Genomic DNA, 15963 nt, shown 5'->3' on the forward strand with positions numbered 1-15963 from the left:
CTCATAAATAAATCTAAAAAGAGATCAACAAGTTGCAGAGATTCTTCTGGACCATCTTGAGTCATTGGGGGCACCGCGGAGGGTGGGTAAGCCCTGAGCCTGCCCAAACAGAGCCTCAGCAGTTGAAAACCTCCACGCTTGACAACCGATGCCATGCTCCCAGTCAGACTCCAATGCTCCAAACAAGCCTCACCCAGAAATTAATCTGCTGAAAAGCTCAGGTATGTGGGTTTTGTGACTAAAATCTCCAGGCTTTCACGGAGTTGAGGATGAGTGGTGTAGAGGATGAGATGTCTTGGCTTGCTCCTGGAATTCTAACTCTGTGAAACCTTCCCGCAACTCTCTATACTTTTGGAAGCTCCAGCAGTCAGACACACGACCCAAAGTCACTACCAAGTAAAAAATTTAACTTCATCAGAATTTTTGAATTTCCTGGAGAGACATCTCAAACTCTACAAGAAGATAAACCAGGAACAGCACACCAGATTGGGTGGGATGTAGAAGTCAAACAACCTCGATTAACAAAATATAAATGCAGAAGGCTTAACCTGTAACAATATTTTAGTAATTTCTTACATAGGGCTTCATGGCTCAAAGGTGAGATTGAACAATCTTCACTTTCTTCTAAGAAAATATTTTTGATCATTCTTTTAGCAAATTATAATAAGCAATATAAAATATTGAGTACCTGCTGTGGGGGCAGGCTCAAGGTGTGGCTGGGAAAACTGGAAATAATGGTAGAAAGGTGCAATGTGGTAGGATTGGTGTTGGAATATTTAATATCTGTAACAAATCATGAACAGCCTTGTAAATCACAGTGTTTATATGAATGTAAGGGGAAAATAAGATTTAAAAAAGAGAGAGAGAAAACATGGGCTCCTCCAAAGTGGAAAAAAAGCACAGTATATATCCCAAGCATGTATGTGTGGGCCTTTTCTCCAGAATAAAAAATACACATCTTACGCAAATGGGGGCCCATGGCAAGGCAAAGAAAGTACACACCTTAAGAGATGTGGGCATGTGTCTCCATCAAAGTTTTCACGAAAGTCAAGATTTAATAATTTCTTATAGCAGTATACTATTCCACTATATATATGCAGATGCAGACACATACACTCACACTTCTTTATCCAATTATCTGTCATTGGATATGAGTTGTTTTCCAGATCTTAGCTATTATAAATAACACAGCAGTGAAAATTGGTGTGTGTCTTTTTTAATTAATGTTATATTAAAACTAATGTTTGAGGGAGAGATGCCAAGAAGTGGAACTAGTGGATCATATGATAATTCTAATTTCAGTTTTTTGAACGGTATCTCCATCATTTTCCATAAGAGACTAACTGAACCGTTTTGTTCTCCCACCATGAATGGTAGTTTCTTTTTCATTGCATTCATACCAGAACTTAATTTTTTCTGGGATTTTTTATATAGGCCATTCTCAGTGTTTTGAAATGACATCTCACTGTCATTTTGTACTTGCATTTCCCTGATTAAAAAAAGTGATTTCTTTTTCATGCGTTTTTTGGCCATCTATATGTCATCACTGAGGAACTGTCTGTTTAGTTCCTCTCCCCATTTACTGATAGTTTTTTTTTTTTGGTTGTTTTGCGAAAGCTTTATATATATATATATATATATATATACATATATATATCTTAATATTAGTCCTTTGTCAGCTGTATGGTGTAAAATATTTTCTCCCATTCAGTAGGGTGTCTTTTAATTTTAGCCGAAATTTCTCTTGCCGTGCAATAAAAACATCATTTGTGTAATAGATTTTATGTAAAATTGAAGGAAAAAATATTTCTATGAGGAAACAAGTCTGTGAATCTGCTTTAAAAAAATTAAAATTATATTCACACTGGAGAAAAAAGTGTCAAAAAGGAAAGCTAGTAATTTTATCAATGATGCTTACCTCTAGCTTTGCTGAATAACTGAGAAGGGATATTTAACAAGTGTAAATTTTGTTACTAGTGAAAACTCCTTTCTAAAGAACAGCTGTTTTCAGTACAAAACTTTCATATTTAGTGTTTTTTTTTGATAACCTCAAAGACTAAGACTATTATTTTATGCAATGTGGAACATAATGGATTAAATAAAACATAAATGTATTTAACTGGAAGGGAGAAGAGAGTGAATAATTTGAGTAAAATGGGTCAACTGTATGGTAAATGATAAGTTTGGATTTTGGTGGTAAATAATGTGGTATATGCAGATGTCAACTTACCAAGATGAACAATGAAAACAAAATATTACATAACATACTGGTTGTAGAGACTGTACAGGGCTTAAGATGACTGCCTTGCATAGAATGGCTCCCTGAGCACTGCCAGGAGTGATCTCTGAGCAGACCCAGGAGTAAGCCCTGAGCACCACTGTGTGTGCACCTTCCCTCCCACCCAAAATGTTATAAAATAATGCTGCTTATACAATTACATTAGGGGGTTGGATGGGAGGAGAGGATAAAAAAAAAGTTAAGCAGTTAAATTCTGCTTATTCTTCATACAGTTAAGAAGTATTTCTCACTTTCATTACATATCTCCATTGCATTCCTAAGAATATATTCTACTGAAGAGTCCCAAAATATGTGTGTGTGTGTACATTTCTCTATTGCCTCCCTAAGAACACATCCTACTTAAGAGTCCCCAAATCATTTTAGATCTTAGTCATATATATGTATATATACATATATATGTATATATTTCCCCAGCCCACAGTTGCAGTTGTGTGTGTACCTACATTATATATATGTATTATTCATAATTTTGAAGTATTTTTCCAGGTAGTTAATACTTATACTTTGTATTGTAAGTGTCACTATTAGAAATGTTCACCTGTATTTTTGTTGTCAGCTTACTTCTACATTTAACACACAAAGCTTTATTCACTCACCATTTTTGCCAATTTCTTTATAGTTGTCTTTGTTGTCATCTTCACCCCTAGACCACCAATGATTTCCTTTTTTTAACCAAAAGACAAACTTTAAAATGAAAGTTTTTCAAGCCCCAAAGGTTTTGGTTAAAATGAAATTATTTTGGTAACAGAACTCCCATAAATGAATACAATCTGTTACTGTTAAGTATATATTATGTACATGGTGCTCAAATACAAGACGCCCAAATATAAAATACTTCAAAGGAATGGTTGGATTTGTACTTTTATGATGAGAATATATTAAAAAAAGTTGGCTAATTTGAAATTTTTTAAGTATTAGTCTTTGAAAAAAACCTGGGTGTGGGATGAGCATAACCAGCAGTGCTCAGGGCTTATTCTTTGCTCTGAACTCAGTGATCACTCTTGGCAGGGATTGGGGGAAGCACATGATTGAATACAATATGAAACAATAATATGTCACATAGATTGAACCCAGTCTGTGAGCAAGGCAAGAGCCCTACTTATAAACTACTTCTCCATACCCTAGTCTTTGAAATTAAGTGCACTGTTATCTATTAGTTACACTTATGTCCTACTGTGTGAAATGCCCATCCACAATTTTCCCACTAGCTTTTATAAATTTGTGTGATTCTAGGTACATGTTCTGTGCCAAAAAAGATGTATCACAAGCATCTCCAACCACTTTATGCCTTTTTACTTTCAATGGTGGCTTTACTGGATATTATGTTTTTTTCTTAAATCTTTAAAAAGGGTTTTACACCATGTATAATAACCAGTTATTGGTCAACTGTTTTGCTTCCTTTAATTATGATTGTGCCTGGTAACTTATACTAAAATATTAGGAAGTTATTTGTTTGCTATAAAGTTGTTGAGAGGGTTCTTTATGAGAGACTTTGAGAAATAATTTTTTCTTAGTAGAAACATTTCTTTCCAATTTTTATTTAGGCATCATGATTTACAATACTGTTTCAGTTTCAGGCATACAATCTCCCAATTCCATATCCACAAATAGTGTCAGTGTCCCCTCACCAATCATGTTTAGGGTTCTTTCCCCATCCCTTTGGTAACTCATTTAAAAAAAAATCATAGTTTGGATCACATGTTTACAATACTGTTAGCGATTATAGTTTCAATGTATACCCTGATGAAACCAAAATACCCAAGACCCTTGACTTTTTGTTACATTCAATCTATTCTCATTGTTCCCACCCCTTACTTGATATTCTCAATACTAAAATTCAGGGCCAGAGAAAACATTTTACATTTTGACATACATAAGACTTTATATTTCCCCAGCCCACAGTTGCAATACATAAAAGCAAGCTCAAATGTTCTGGTTTTCTATATATTCTCAGTGGTCTGTTATAATCTAAAAGTAGCACTAGAGCACTGTCGTCCCGTTGTTCATCAATTTGCTCGAGCAGGCACCAGTAATGTCTCCATTGTGAGACTTGTTACTGTTTCTGGCATATCAAATATGCCACGGGTAGCTTGCCAAACTCTGCTGTGCAGGCGGGATACTCTCGGTAGCTTGCCGGGCTCTCTGAGAGGGACGGAGGAATTGAATCCAGGTCGGCCCTGTGCAAGGCAAACGCCCTACCCGCTGTGCTATCACTCCAATCTAAAAGTATCTGCCTTTATTCTTTAATTTTTAAAAATTCCCTTCCCTTCACTCAAAACACTGCTGTTTTTATGACTGGGTTTCACACGCTCACACATTTTAGCTTGGGTGCTCACTAGTGTTCTCTTCATTGAGGTACACAAGTTATCATTGTGGTGCTTGCTGGGTATCACTGCGGTGTTCACACAAGTGCTTGTCAGGAGTTGTACTTTCTGGATGTGGTGCATGTATATCTTTTACAGTTTGCACCCACTTTTGTGATGTTACATACACCTGTCTGTGGTGTGGAAAGAAATCACTTGAGTTACCAGTGATCACAGACAGCAGAGCTACCAGGCTCAAACAGCAGATCTTCTGGATTGGGCTTGTCACACTGGAAATCTGAGCTCATGATTATATGCTTGCAAGGCAGGCCTCAGCATTTGTCATTCTTACAGTTATAACTGGCTATGTCAGTAGTTATTTATTGAATAGTAACATGTTTGTGCATTTAACTTAAAAAAAGGCAAAGCAACTATTTTTTGTTTCTGCAGGTGGTATTCAGGGCTTTACATCTAGCTCTGTACTCTAAGGATCACTCATGGTGGGGCTCCAGGGACCATAATGGATACCAGGTATTGAACCTGGATTGGCTGCCTGCAGGGCAAGAGCCTTGCCTACTATACTATCTTTCCAGCTCCATAAAGCAACCATTTTCTTATAAGCAATTGATTACAATTATTACAGTTTACAGCCATTGAATCATATACTAATGTAAGAGTTTCTATGAAGAATTTTGGAGATGGCCTCAGTGAGTTAAGAGGGTTTACAAAGCAAGATTGAATATTCCCCAAGAGGAAAAAAAAAAACTGTCTTATGGAAAATGATCTTAGCTTATGCCCCTGAAGTTGCAACCAGCTTGTGAACTTCCCTTCCCTATGATCTGTCCTATGGATTCTGGACTCCCATCGCTAACCCCCAAGTACCACATAAGTCAATCTGATAACAAATCTAAGGTTTCAATCTCCTGCTAGTTCATTTTCTCTGATTAAATGCTCAAATAGTACAATGATTTTATGGCCACACAACTGCTTTTCTTCATGAAATAATTACCAACATAAACAAAAAAAGAAACAATTTTTTTTCATAAAACACAGACTGTTAGTCTAGGACCATTTTGTGTGGAGCTCACCAACAGTTCAATTTGGACTACTGACACTTTAGTTCTAATTTTTAATACTATCTTTTTATAAATGTTTATTAAAATATAATCATTTTTACATAGTATTCACTTTAGAAATTTTAAGTACCTTATCTTCAATTACAATGCTATATGCATTCTTTTTGGATGTTTAAAATATATGACCTTTGTATTCTTTATCAGAAAAAATCTGGTTGTTTTCTTTGAAAGCAAACCAACTCCACCTATTATGTTTCATAAATTTGTCCATCAAGTTCTTAAAGAAACAATCTGGAATTTACAAAAGACATTACTTTTTCTTGATGATCATGCCACACGAAAATTTCTGCACATAAATAAGGCAAAGTATCTGTTAAATAGAAACACGGAATTTGCATGCTTTATCATGTAGCTACTTTCAGAATGAATTTTATTATCTCTTGAAGCTCCCAAAATCTAAAGTAATCATATCTCTTTGGTTTAATAGGTAAAAAAAAAAATCATTGGATTGGGTTTTAGAAATCTGATTCAATTCTTAGCTATATGAGGAATAACTGTAACAATGGGAAAATCACATAATCATTCTGCAGCCTTCCTTAGTCATAACTAAAAATTAATGCCTAAGAGCCAAGCAGTTGCTAGACATTAGAGATAGAATGATGAACATGATAGAAACAGTCTATGCACATGTCTTTAGAGGCTTAAACTCTGAAAAGGTGGGAAGTTTAAGCAAATTGCATCAAATCTTATTGTGTGGTTTGAGTATTACATTCAAATTCTGTAGCCTGAAGTTAATATTATACTAATTTCCATATTACCTTGAAAAAAGCTGTAAAATATTAAAGATTTCTGATGTGAACATCTGTAAAATAGCTTAATACAGAAGGTTTTACAAATTGATTTCTGAAGATGAAACATTTTTAGAATTATAAAATCAAATGTTTTGAAATATTTTTCCTTGCACTTCTATTACCATTTTTAGAATTCTGAGGAGATTCTCTTATATGAAGCTTTTCATGCATTCAGATATTTTGCATGATGTCTGATGTGATCATTAATAAAGGTTGAAATGAAGTAGTAGCTATGATCATAACCCTAGAAGACAAAAGAGATCAGGTTATCTACCACCCAGAAACATCAATATTAAGACATTAAGCAGTGTATCTTTTGTGTTAATTTGCTCATAAACAGCTGAAATATGAAGAAAGTTCCTTATAATCAAAATCAATCTTACTATGTTTGACCTTTAACATTTTTAACTGTTCATTAAAAAAGCTCCATAAATATGATGAAAAATCAAACACTCTGTACAGTTTAGTTTCTAAGTGCTGTAATTAACATGAAAAGAAAAAGAACACAAATTACATATACAGAGATGACATAAATTATATCAACAGAAGTTAAGAGAACTAGAATTTAGAGAACTTAGAGGAGCAAGAAGTCTTAACTCAAAAAACAACACAGTAATATAAATAAAAGTTAATATTATCATGTAAAATAAGCATGATAAAAATATACATTATATTTTCTCTGCTTTTACTGTAGTTTTTAAAAGAGCTTGACTTAATGGATTTTGTTGCTAAGGGATGTCCAGAATCAGGAATCATTTTCTTTCCTTCAAATAAAAATACTGTAGGAAGTGAAACTCTTTGCATGATTTAAGATGGCTATGCTTGATTCCCAGTGATTTGGAATTTTTTTATCATGCTTTTTTAACAGACAGTGGGGTTCAGACATAGTGCTGAGGCATCCCTCTGGGGGCCTTTTATCAGAACTCTCGGAATACTCCCTACATGGTGTTATCCATTTGTTTTCATCAGCTAGTTACAAATCCTTCCCTTCTTCCCATAAAGGTCTTAATCTTCTGTCCCTTCCTTCCCAAATTTAAATTTGTATGCATTATGGAGGAACCATCCATTGATGGAGCTAATAGAATATAAATTCTTTGCTTTGACTTTGTCCTGAGCCCAGACTAAAAGAACAAGTACACTGCCTGTTGTATTATCTCTCTGGACCAATTATGTGACTTGTACAGTTCCATGTTCTGTTTATCAGCATTATTGAGGTGGCTTCCTTTCATTACATTTCATTAGTTTTACAATTAAGCAGCTCTGTGCAGTCATTTGCTTAATGACAATAAAAGGCCCTTTCTTTCCTTCCTCCCCCACACTTTAAATGAAAAAATACTTGTGTGCAGAACTCCCATTCCTATATTATTAAAGTAAATGAACACATTCTTTTATTCTTCATTCTATTCTACAAAATAAAAAGCAAAACAAAACAGCAGGCTCTAGGAGCTATGATGAATTCTATGTATTTATATACAATATTCTACGAGGCAATGAAGAGGCACTGTTTACTTATTTTCCAAATTCAATTAAAGCTCGGCTATAAATCCCTGGGTTATTAGGCTTCTTAAGAGTACTAAGGATTGGCCCCACATTCCACTGCTACCACCATGTAAACTTATTTACTGGCCCACCTCTACAGATTCATGACTAAATCTGAAAAGAGATGCAAGCCACGCCGCAAAAATTCAGGGGTACACCTGTCTCCCAGCTGAAAACTCTGGGCACCCTGCTGAGGGGGGCTGAATCCCCACTCTGCCGAAGCCCTAGCAGAGGGCCATACCCCCCAGCTACCACCATGCCAACAGCCCAACTCCACTGTTTCTCCACTAATCTCCGCAGAGACACCAAATATAAAAGTTCCAGGTACAGGGGTGAGAGCAATAATACAGCAGGTAGGGCATTTGCCTTGCATGCAGCTGACCCATTTTTGATCCAGGGCATTCCATATGGTCCCCTGAGCATCGCCAGGAATAATTCCTAAATGCAGAGCTAGGAATAACCCCTGAGAATGACTGGACATGACACCTCCCCCGTAAAAAAGAAGAAGAAAAAAAACATTCCAGATTCACCAGTTTCTAGGCTTAGAACTCTGGGATGTTTTCGGAGTGAGGGCATGCAGCCTCCCTGTGACCATACTTCCAAAAGTCCTGGAAACAACACTCACATCCCTCAGCCCCACCATATAAACTCATCAACCCCGTTCTACAGACCCTGGGGTTTTTTGAAATATGTGGCCATGACTCCTCTAAATTCCACAATACTGACATTCCAATAGAACCACATCAAACACAATGTGAAAATAATGTAGAAGCAAACTAAGCTCAAAAAAACAAAGAGAATAACTCAGAAGGCTCAACCACCAAGGAACAGTAGTAAACCCTCAGACAAATGGCTACAGAGATGAAAGGAAATATTTGCAAGCAATTAGCTTTGCTTCCAGCCCTGATTCTACCATAAACTAGATAAACTAGATAGGTGACCTGTGATAAGTATTTCTCTGTGCTTGCCTCAGATCTGTGAAAGAAATAAACAAATAATTTGTGAAAATTCACACAAATCATTCTTAATGGTGAAATACTGAAAGTTTTTCCTCTAAAGTAAGAAAAAAGAAATGATAACTGCTTGTGACACTTCTATTGTACACAGTATGGGGAATTCTAGTCAGATCATTAAAAGAAAAAAAATAATAAAAGGCATCCACAACAAAGAGATAAATGATCTCTGTGCATAGACAGTATGATTTGACATACAGAAAACCACAAAGATTCTGTTAATAACTGAATTCAGCAAAGAAGCAGAATATAAACAGCTGCATTTCTGAACACTATAAACATCTGAAAAAGAAATCATAAACAATTCTATTTATAGCAGCATTAGAGAGATTTAGAAATTACCTTACCCTAGGAGGTGAAAGACATAAATTAAAATGATAAAACACTGCTTAAAACAATAAACAAAAGAATACACAAATAGAAATACATTGCTTGTTTATGGCTTAGAAGAGAATGTTAAGACGCCTATACAAACCAATCTACAGATTCAATGTAATACCAACGATATTTTTTACAAAAATAAAAAATCTAGCCTGGATTCATGATTCAAAATTCATAGGACATAGTTTATTATTAAGGCTTTATTTATTTATTTTTTTTTTGCTTTTTGGGTCACACCCGGCGATGCACAGGGGTCACTCCCGGCTCATGCACTCAGGAATCACCCCTGGCGGCGCTCAGGGGACCATATGGGATGCTGGGATTCGAACCTGGGTCGGCCGCGTGCAAGGCAAACGCCCTACCCGCTGTGCTATCGCTCCAGCCCCTTAAGGCTTTATTTTTAAGAACGTAATTCATCTTGAACTTTTGTATATGCTGTTATATAAAGACTCACTTTCATTTCTTTGCATGTGAATATCCAGTTCCCTGGATATTCTTGTCAAAAATCACTTGATTATATACACAAAGATTTATTTATTCTACTGCTTTTATTAGTATGAAATCAATATCAAGTTCTATTTTGATTGGTATGTCTTTGTAGTAAGTTTTAAAATCAAGATGCACAAGACTCCAAGCTCAGCTACTTTCAAGATTGTTTTGGTAGTTTGGAGTCCCTAAATGACTATGAATTTTGAATCAGATCTATCCTGAAACATTTTACATGCATTATACTTGGGATCTTATAAGTACTTTGCAAAATGTAGCAGAGTTTATTCTGGTGGTGTGGACATAGGGGGACACACAGTGAGTGGTGCTTAGGCTCTCTCTGTACTCAGGGATCACTTGGCAGGCTCAGGGACCTTATAGGATGCCAGGGATCAAAACTGGGTTAGGTCAGTATTATCTCTATGGGCCAGATATTTTAAAATTATAACTATATTACTATAGAGGTGGATGAACAGTTAATAGTCAAGAGTATTTTAGTCATGGAAAATCTGTGACACAGGGGCTGGAGTGATAGCACAGCGGGTAGGGTGTTTGCCTTGCATGCAAACCCGGGTTCGATTCCCAACATCCCATATGGTCCCCCAGCACCGCCAGGAGTAATTCCTGAGTGTAAAGCCAGGAGTAACCCCTGTGCACCGCCGGGTGTGACCCAAAAAGCAAAAAAAAAAAAAAAAATCTGACACAACGAAAGTCAGGAAATTTTTTTTTTTTTTTTGGCTTTTTGGGTCACACCCGATGATGCACAGGGGTTACTCCTGGCTCTGCACTCAGGAATTACTCCTGGTAGTGCTTAGGGGATCATATGGGATGATGGGAATTGAACCCGGGTCAGCCGCGTGCAAGGCAAATGCTCTACCCACTGTGCTATTGCTCCAGCCCATGAAATTATTCTTAATTAGATATATCAAGCAGTACTGCAGATAGATCAGCATCTAAGTCAAACAATAGAAAGCATAGAAGTGTGTGAGAGAGGAACAGTGTACACTTCTGAGGTTGTGATGGAGAAGATATAAGATTTCCTAGTACTTGCCTCTTGTAATCTAAAAACCACAGGAATTTTCTTTTCTGTGCAGGCTGCTATGAAATTATCAGGTAATAACTGTCCATCTGAAAGAAACTGGTCATCTTTTCCTTGGTCAATTAGTATGTCCAGCTGAGAATCTGGATAAGAAGTCACAAGATGGGTAGCATCGTAACTCTATAAAGAGAAGAAATAATAAAAATAAACTTAAGTATCCGAAATAAGATTCATCAAAATTTACTCTTCTATAACCAAATAGAAGTTCAAAGTTAGTTCGAGTTGTGGAAATAGTAGTAAGTAGTGCAATGGGCAGGTTGCTTGCCTTGTATGCAGCCAACCAAAGCTCATTTCCCAGCACCCCACATGGTCCCCTGAGCCTGCTAGGAGTGATCACTGAGTGGAGAACCAGGAAGCACTACTGGGTTTGTCCAAAACAACAACTCAAAGTTATTTAAGCTCTAAGGTTAATTAAATCATAACGATTTTAAACTGGCTTATAATCTGCTTTTTTAATTTTCAAGGTCTTCAAAATTCTATTTTCCTATTACAGTTTCTTTATTTTAAAAGTTACAGACCAGTGGCAAAGGATAGAACTGGAGATATAGGGGCAAATTAAGTCAGTGGTCTTCAACCATGGGGCCAAGAAACAGTGACAGCCCACTGGTGAAGAGAGGTTGAAAACCACTGGTCTACGTTGTAACTGCTGGTCCATGTTCCATTATGAATGACAGGTGCTGCTCTGCAGGACAATAAAATATATCACTGTCACTGTCATCCCATTGCTCATCAATTTGTTCGAGCAGGCACCAGTAATGTCTTTCATTGAGAGACTTATTGTTACTGTTTTTGGCATATCCAATACGCATGGGTAGCTTGCCAGGCTCTGCCTCGAGGGCTCGATACTCTCGGTAGCTTGCCGGGCTCTCCGAGAGGGGTGGAGGAATCGAACTCGGGTCGGCCGAGTGAAAGGCGAACGACTAACCGCTGTGCTATGACTCCAGCCCCATAAAATATATACAAAACACAATTCATAATATATACCTGAAACTGATATGTCATAATGCAGTGCTTTTTAAAGACTCTAGTCACCTCTCAATTTGAAATTAAAAAAATGCATTTTTCTTGGTAAATCATTTCACAAAATAAATATATCTTCTAACTTCTTCACACCTCTGTTCATTAACTTGTATCACCTGTCATCCTGTTGATCTTTGATGTGCTCGAGCGGGCACCAGTAACATCTCCATTCGTCCCTGTCGCATGCTAGTCTAGCCCAATGGTATCTGCTTGCTCCAGGAACAAGAAGAGCCTCTAACTATTCATTCACGGTTTTGACAAGAAATCTGACCATCTTGTAGGTGGGTAGCCACTCGGGTCTTTTGACAACCCGTGGAATCCAGTTGGTAACAGGTCTAGCCCAGCAGTCATCTCTAAATCGCATTACATGTTCGGCCCATCTGATTTTCGACGTCTTGGCAAACGAGACAGCATCCCTGACTCTTGATCGTTGATGGAGGTCAGAACTCTGGATTCCTTCTCTCACTTGAGTGAAATGTGATATTCCAAGCATAGCTCTTTCAATTCCTCTTTGGGATACCTCAATAGCGTTTTCATTCTGTTTGTGTAGGGCCCAGGTCTCTGAGGCACATGTTAGTGCAGGAAGAACGGTGGAGTCAAAAAGATGTGCCCTGAGCCGAAGGTTCTTCCTCCTCTTAACCAGTTCTTCGACGCTCTTGAAGGCATTCCACGCTGCTCTCTTCCTCCTACACAGTTCTGGTGCCAAGTTGTTCCTCATGTTGAGTTCTCGACCCAGGTACACATAGCTGCTACATTCGGAGATGTTCGTTCCATTGAGAGCAAATGGAACAACAGGGACTAGTTTCTTTTTCATGAAAGAAACTAGTTGTCTTGGTGAGATTCAGCTGCAGTCCGACCTTTCCACACTCGCAGCCGAAGTCAGCCAGCATTTGTGCTGCTTGGCTAATGTTTGGTGTTATTAGAACAATGTCATCAGTGAAGCGGAGGTAGTGTAGTTGCTGATCGTCTATCTTCACTTCCATTCCTTCCCATTCCAGTCATTGCATAATGATCTCAAAGGTGGCACTGAAGAGCTTCGGTGAAATGGTATCACCCTGCCGAATCCCTCTCTTTAAGTTGGTGATTATTTCCTTGTAGAATGGTGAGATCCTGGTGGTGAATCCGTTGAAATATAGCTCGCAGAGGATCCTGATGTACTGTTTGAGTGCTCCGTTTGGCTAGGGTTTCCATGACCGCTTCAGTTTCAACAGAATCAAAGGCCTTCTTTAAACCAATGAACGTTAGACAGAGTGGCATCCTGAACTCTCTCGAAACTTCAATTAGCTTGGTCACTATGTGGATATGGTCAATGGTGCTGTGTTGGATATCATTGGTTTGTCCTTTCCCCCTTGCCACTAGGAGCTTAGGTTTATCAGTCACACCCATCAAAGTGCTCCCGAGTCACTCCCATTCCTTTGTTTATCTGTAACCAATTCTACCAGTTTATCTGCTCTTCCCTTAATCAAACTCTGTTAATTGGTAAGGTCAGAACTTCCTAGGACACTGAATATTATAACATTGCCTTTCTCTCCTCTTTATGCCTTTTGAATAATTTACTTTAAAGCTATGTCTTTTTTGTATAGACACAAGAAGACAATATTATGTTTTTATAACTTAAGACTTAATTGGCCTCGATATTCCCTTCTGGGCATCTGCTTTCTCCACTTAAGCCTCAGTTGCCCTCAGTTCCTAGCACCCCAAAGTAGGGTCCCCGACGTGGGACGGGAAGGATCCAGGGCAAGCGGTGAGTTATGTGCTACCCTGGCATCGAGATGGGCCTGGCCAAAGTGCCTAATTCTTAACTATAAGTTAAGAGCTTGATCATAGACAAATGCTGTCATGATCCAATAGTAATTATGAGACTGGGACCCTGCTAGGGATAGGAAAGACTGATCTGGCCTGAGCACTGTAGTCTGAGATTGAGATGGCCCCAGGAGAGCAATTCTATAAGCTTTAATGCATCTCTTATTGTGTCCATACAAAATGATTAATATTATGAATTCTTATATGTTTGCTGGCTGAGGAGAAGAGAAACACATTCATGGGACTCTGCCCTTGGGTGGGTCCTCCTGCTGAAAGAGAGATTCTGTCCTAGTGAAGGCATTCCCCTGAGAGATAGAACTATACCCCCTATGGATTGTAACCACACCTTTAGATAAGCCCCAGGCTGCTGGGGGACGGGGAGATTTAAGGTAGCTGTATGAGGGGGAGAGGAGGGAGTTCCAGAGGAGAGTGTTTAGAGGGAAGATTGGAATAAACTGCACGTGAGACCAACCATCTTGGCTCCGTTCCTTCCTTCGCCTGCCACATCTTCGCCATCAACCTCCCCGGGGTGGGGGAAGCGGCTGGAGGCTACCGAACTCGGGTGGCGGGAGAGACAGCTGCTGCCCTAGGCCCTGTGCCTGGCTCGGTGCGGTGAGGCTTCCCTTTCCTCGCCCGCGCCTTTTCTTTTTATTTTTATACAACTGGCGTCCCTGTGCGTGCACGAACCTCCAACCGCTGTGCAACTAAAGGTAAGAATAGCGTTTCGGTAGAACTTCACTCTAGAAAAGTTTGGTGGGAGAACAGAATTTTGTGGTGCAGTGAATTAAAATTCTAGCCATACTGCCCCAGTAAGATGGGACAAAAACAGTGCCGCGAGAAGTCCGCTCAAAATTTTTCGCGCCAAACTGAACGTGGCAAGTTTTTTATTGAATTAATTAAGCATTTTGCAAAGAGAACTGGGCATCGTGTTTCTCGGGACCAACTCCGGTCCTGCCTAAAAATTGTCTATAAGTTTCATCCCTGGTTTTCAGATAAGGGTACTTTAGAGCCTAAGGTTTGGGAAAAAATTAAGGATAATGTCTTTAAGGAATTTAAAGGAGGGGCTAAAATCCCCAAACAATTCTGGGTAACTTGGGAAATCATTAATTCCATTCTCAAAGCTTTGGAAGATACCTCCGAGGAGGAGGAAATTAGATATGCTATGGGAGGCTTTCCTCAGGAGTTAAACAGAGAGGATTTTAAATTTGAGGATGAAGTAAAGAAAGTTTCTACTACGGAGAGAGCCCTACCCTCAGCTACTCCCATACCCAAGCCTAGAAAGAAGCCTGATGCTCAATGCTTGGCTGCTCCCGTACCCAAACCCCGAAAGCATCTCAAGGCGTTTCCAGTGCAGACACGTTCTCAGAGCAAAAATCACTCTGCCACTGATGAATTAACGTTCTCTACTGACGTTAGACCAGAGAGACCACCACCTCCCTTGTATGACTCCACTTCTAGTGAATCAGAGGAAAGTGATGGGTATGATGAGCCAGCTACCACTTCCTCAGATTCTGAGTCTGAGAGCGGCTTGGTAGAGGAGGCTTCTCACAGGAGCCGCCGCCGTTCAACCAGGCGGCCTCCAGGTCGCTCGGGACATGCTCCCGACAGAAGCTTACAGCTGAGACCTCTCGACCGTAAATGGTCAATTCCACCCAGACCCCATGAGCTCCATCTCTTTTTTCCCATCCAGCTAGAGGAAAATCAGTCTCCATCTTATGAAGGGTTAGGAATGGACTCACTCAGTAATTTTAAAAAGGCCTGTGCCTTGTACGGACCTACATCTCCGTACTGTAAGGAGTATCTTACAGGCTGGAGCAAAAAGGCTCATTGGGTACCTCAAGATTTTCACGTGGTTGCTAAGACATGCTTAAGCCCTTCTCAGTATATGCAGTGGAGGATGTGGTTCAGTGATGAGGCCAAGGCGAAACTACAGAGCCTAGGCCACGCTGGACGAAAATTTTCAGGGATTAAATTGACTTATGAGATGTTAATAGGTGAAGGGAAATGGCAGGACCCTAAAAAGCAAGTCACCTTGCCTTGTGCTGTGTTTGCTCATGTCCGTGACGCCGCTTTGTGGGCCTGGGAGAGGATTG

General features: G+C 38.9%; 1 protein-coding gene across 1 annotated transcript in view; it reads right to left on the bottom strand.

The window, feature by feature from the left end:
• Window positions 1-3788: 3788 nt before the first annotated feature.
• The window catches only part of ESD (esterase D), a 36711-nt gene continuing 24536 nt past the window's right edge, over window positions 3789-15963 (bottom strand). Inside the window, exons 8-9 of the mRNA XM_004604573.2 lie at window positions 11000-11167; window positions 3789-6773 (exon numbers count right to left, since the gene is read on the bottom strand). Coding sequence (XP_004604630.1) covers window positions 6693-6773; window positions 11000-11167 — 249 coding nt within the window. The 3' untranslated portion in view covers window positions 3789-6692. The remainder of the gene's footprint in view (window positions 6774-10999; window positions 11168-15963) is intronic.

Source organism: Sorex araneus, chromosome 1 (genome assembly GCF_027595985.1).
Source record: "Sorex araneus isolate mSorAra2 chromosome 1, mSorAra2.pri, whole genome shotgun sequence".
Lineage (NCBI taxonomy): Eukaryota > Metazoa > Chordata > Mammalia > Eulipotyphla > Soricidae > Sorex > Sorex araneus.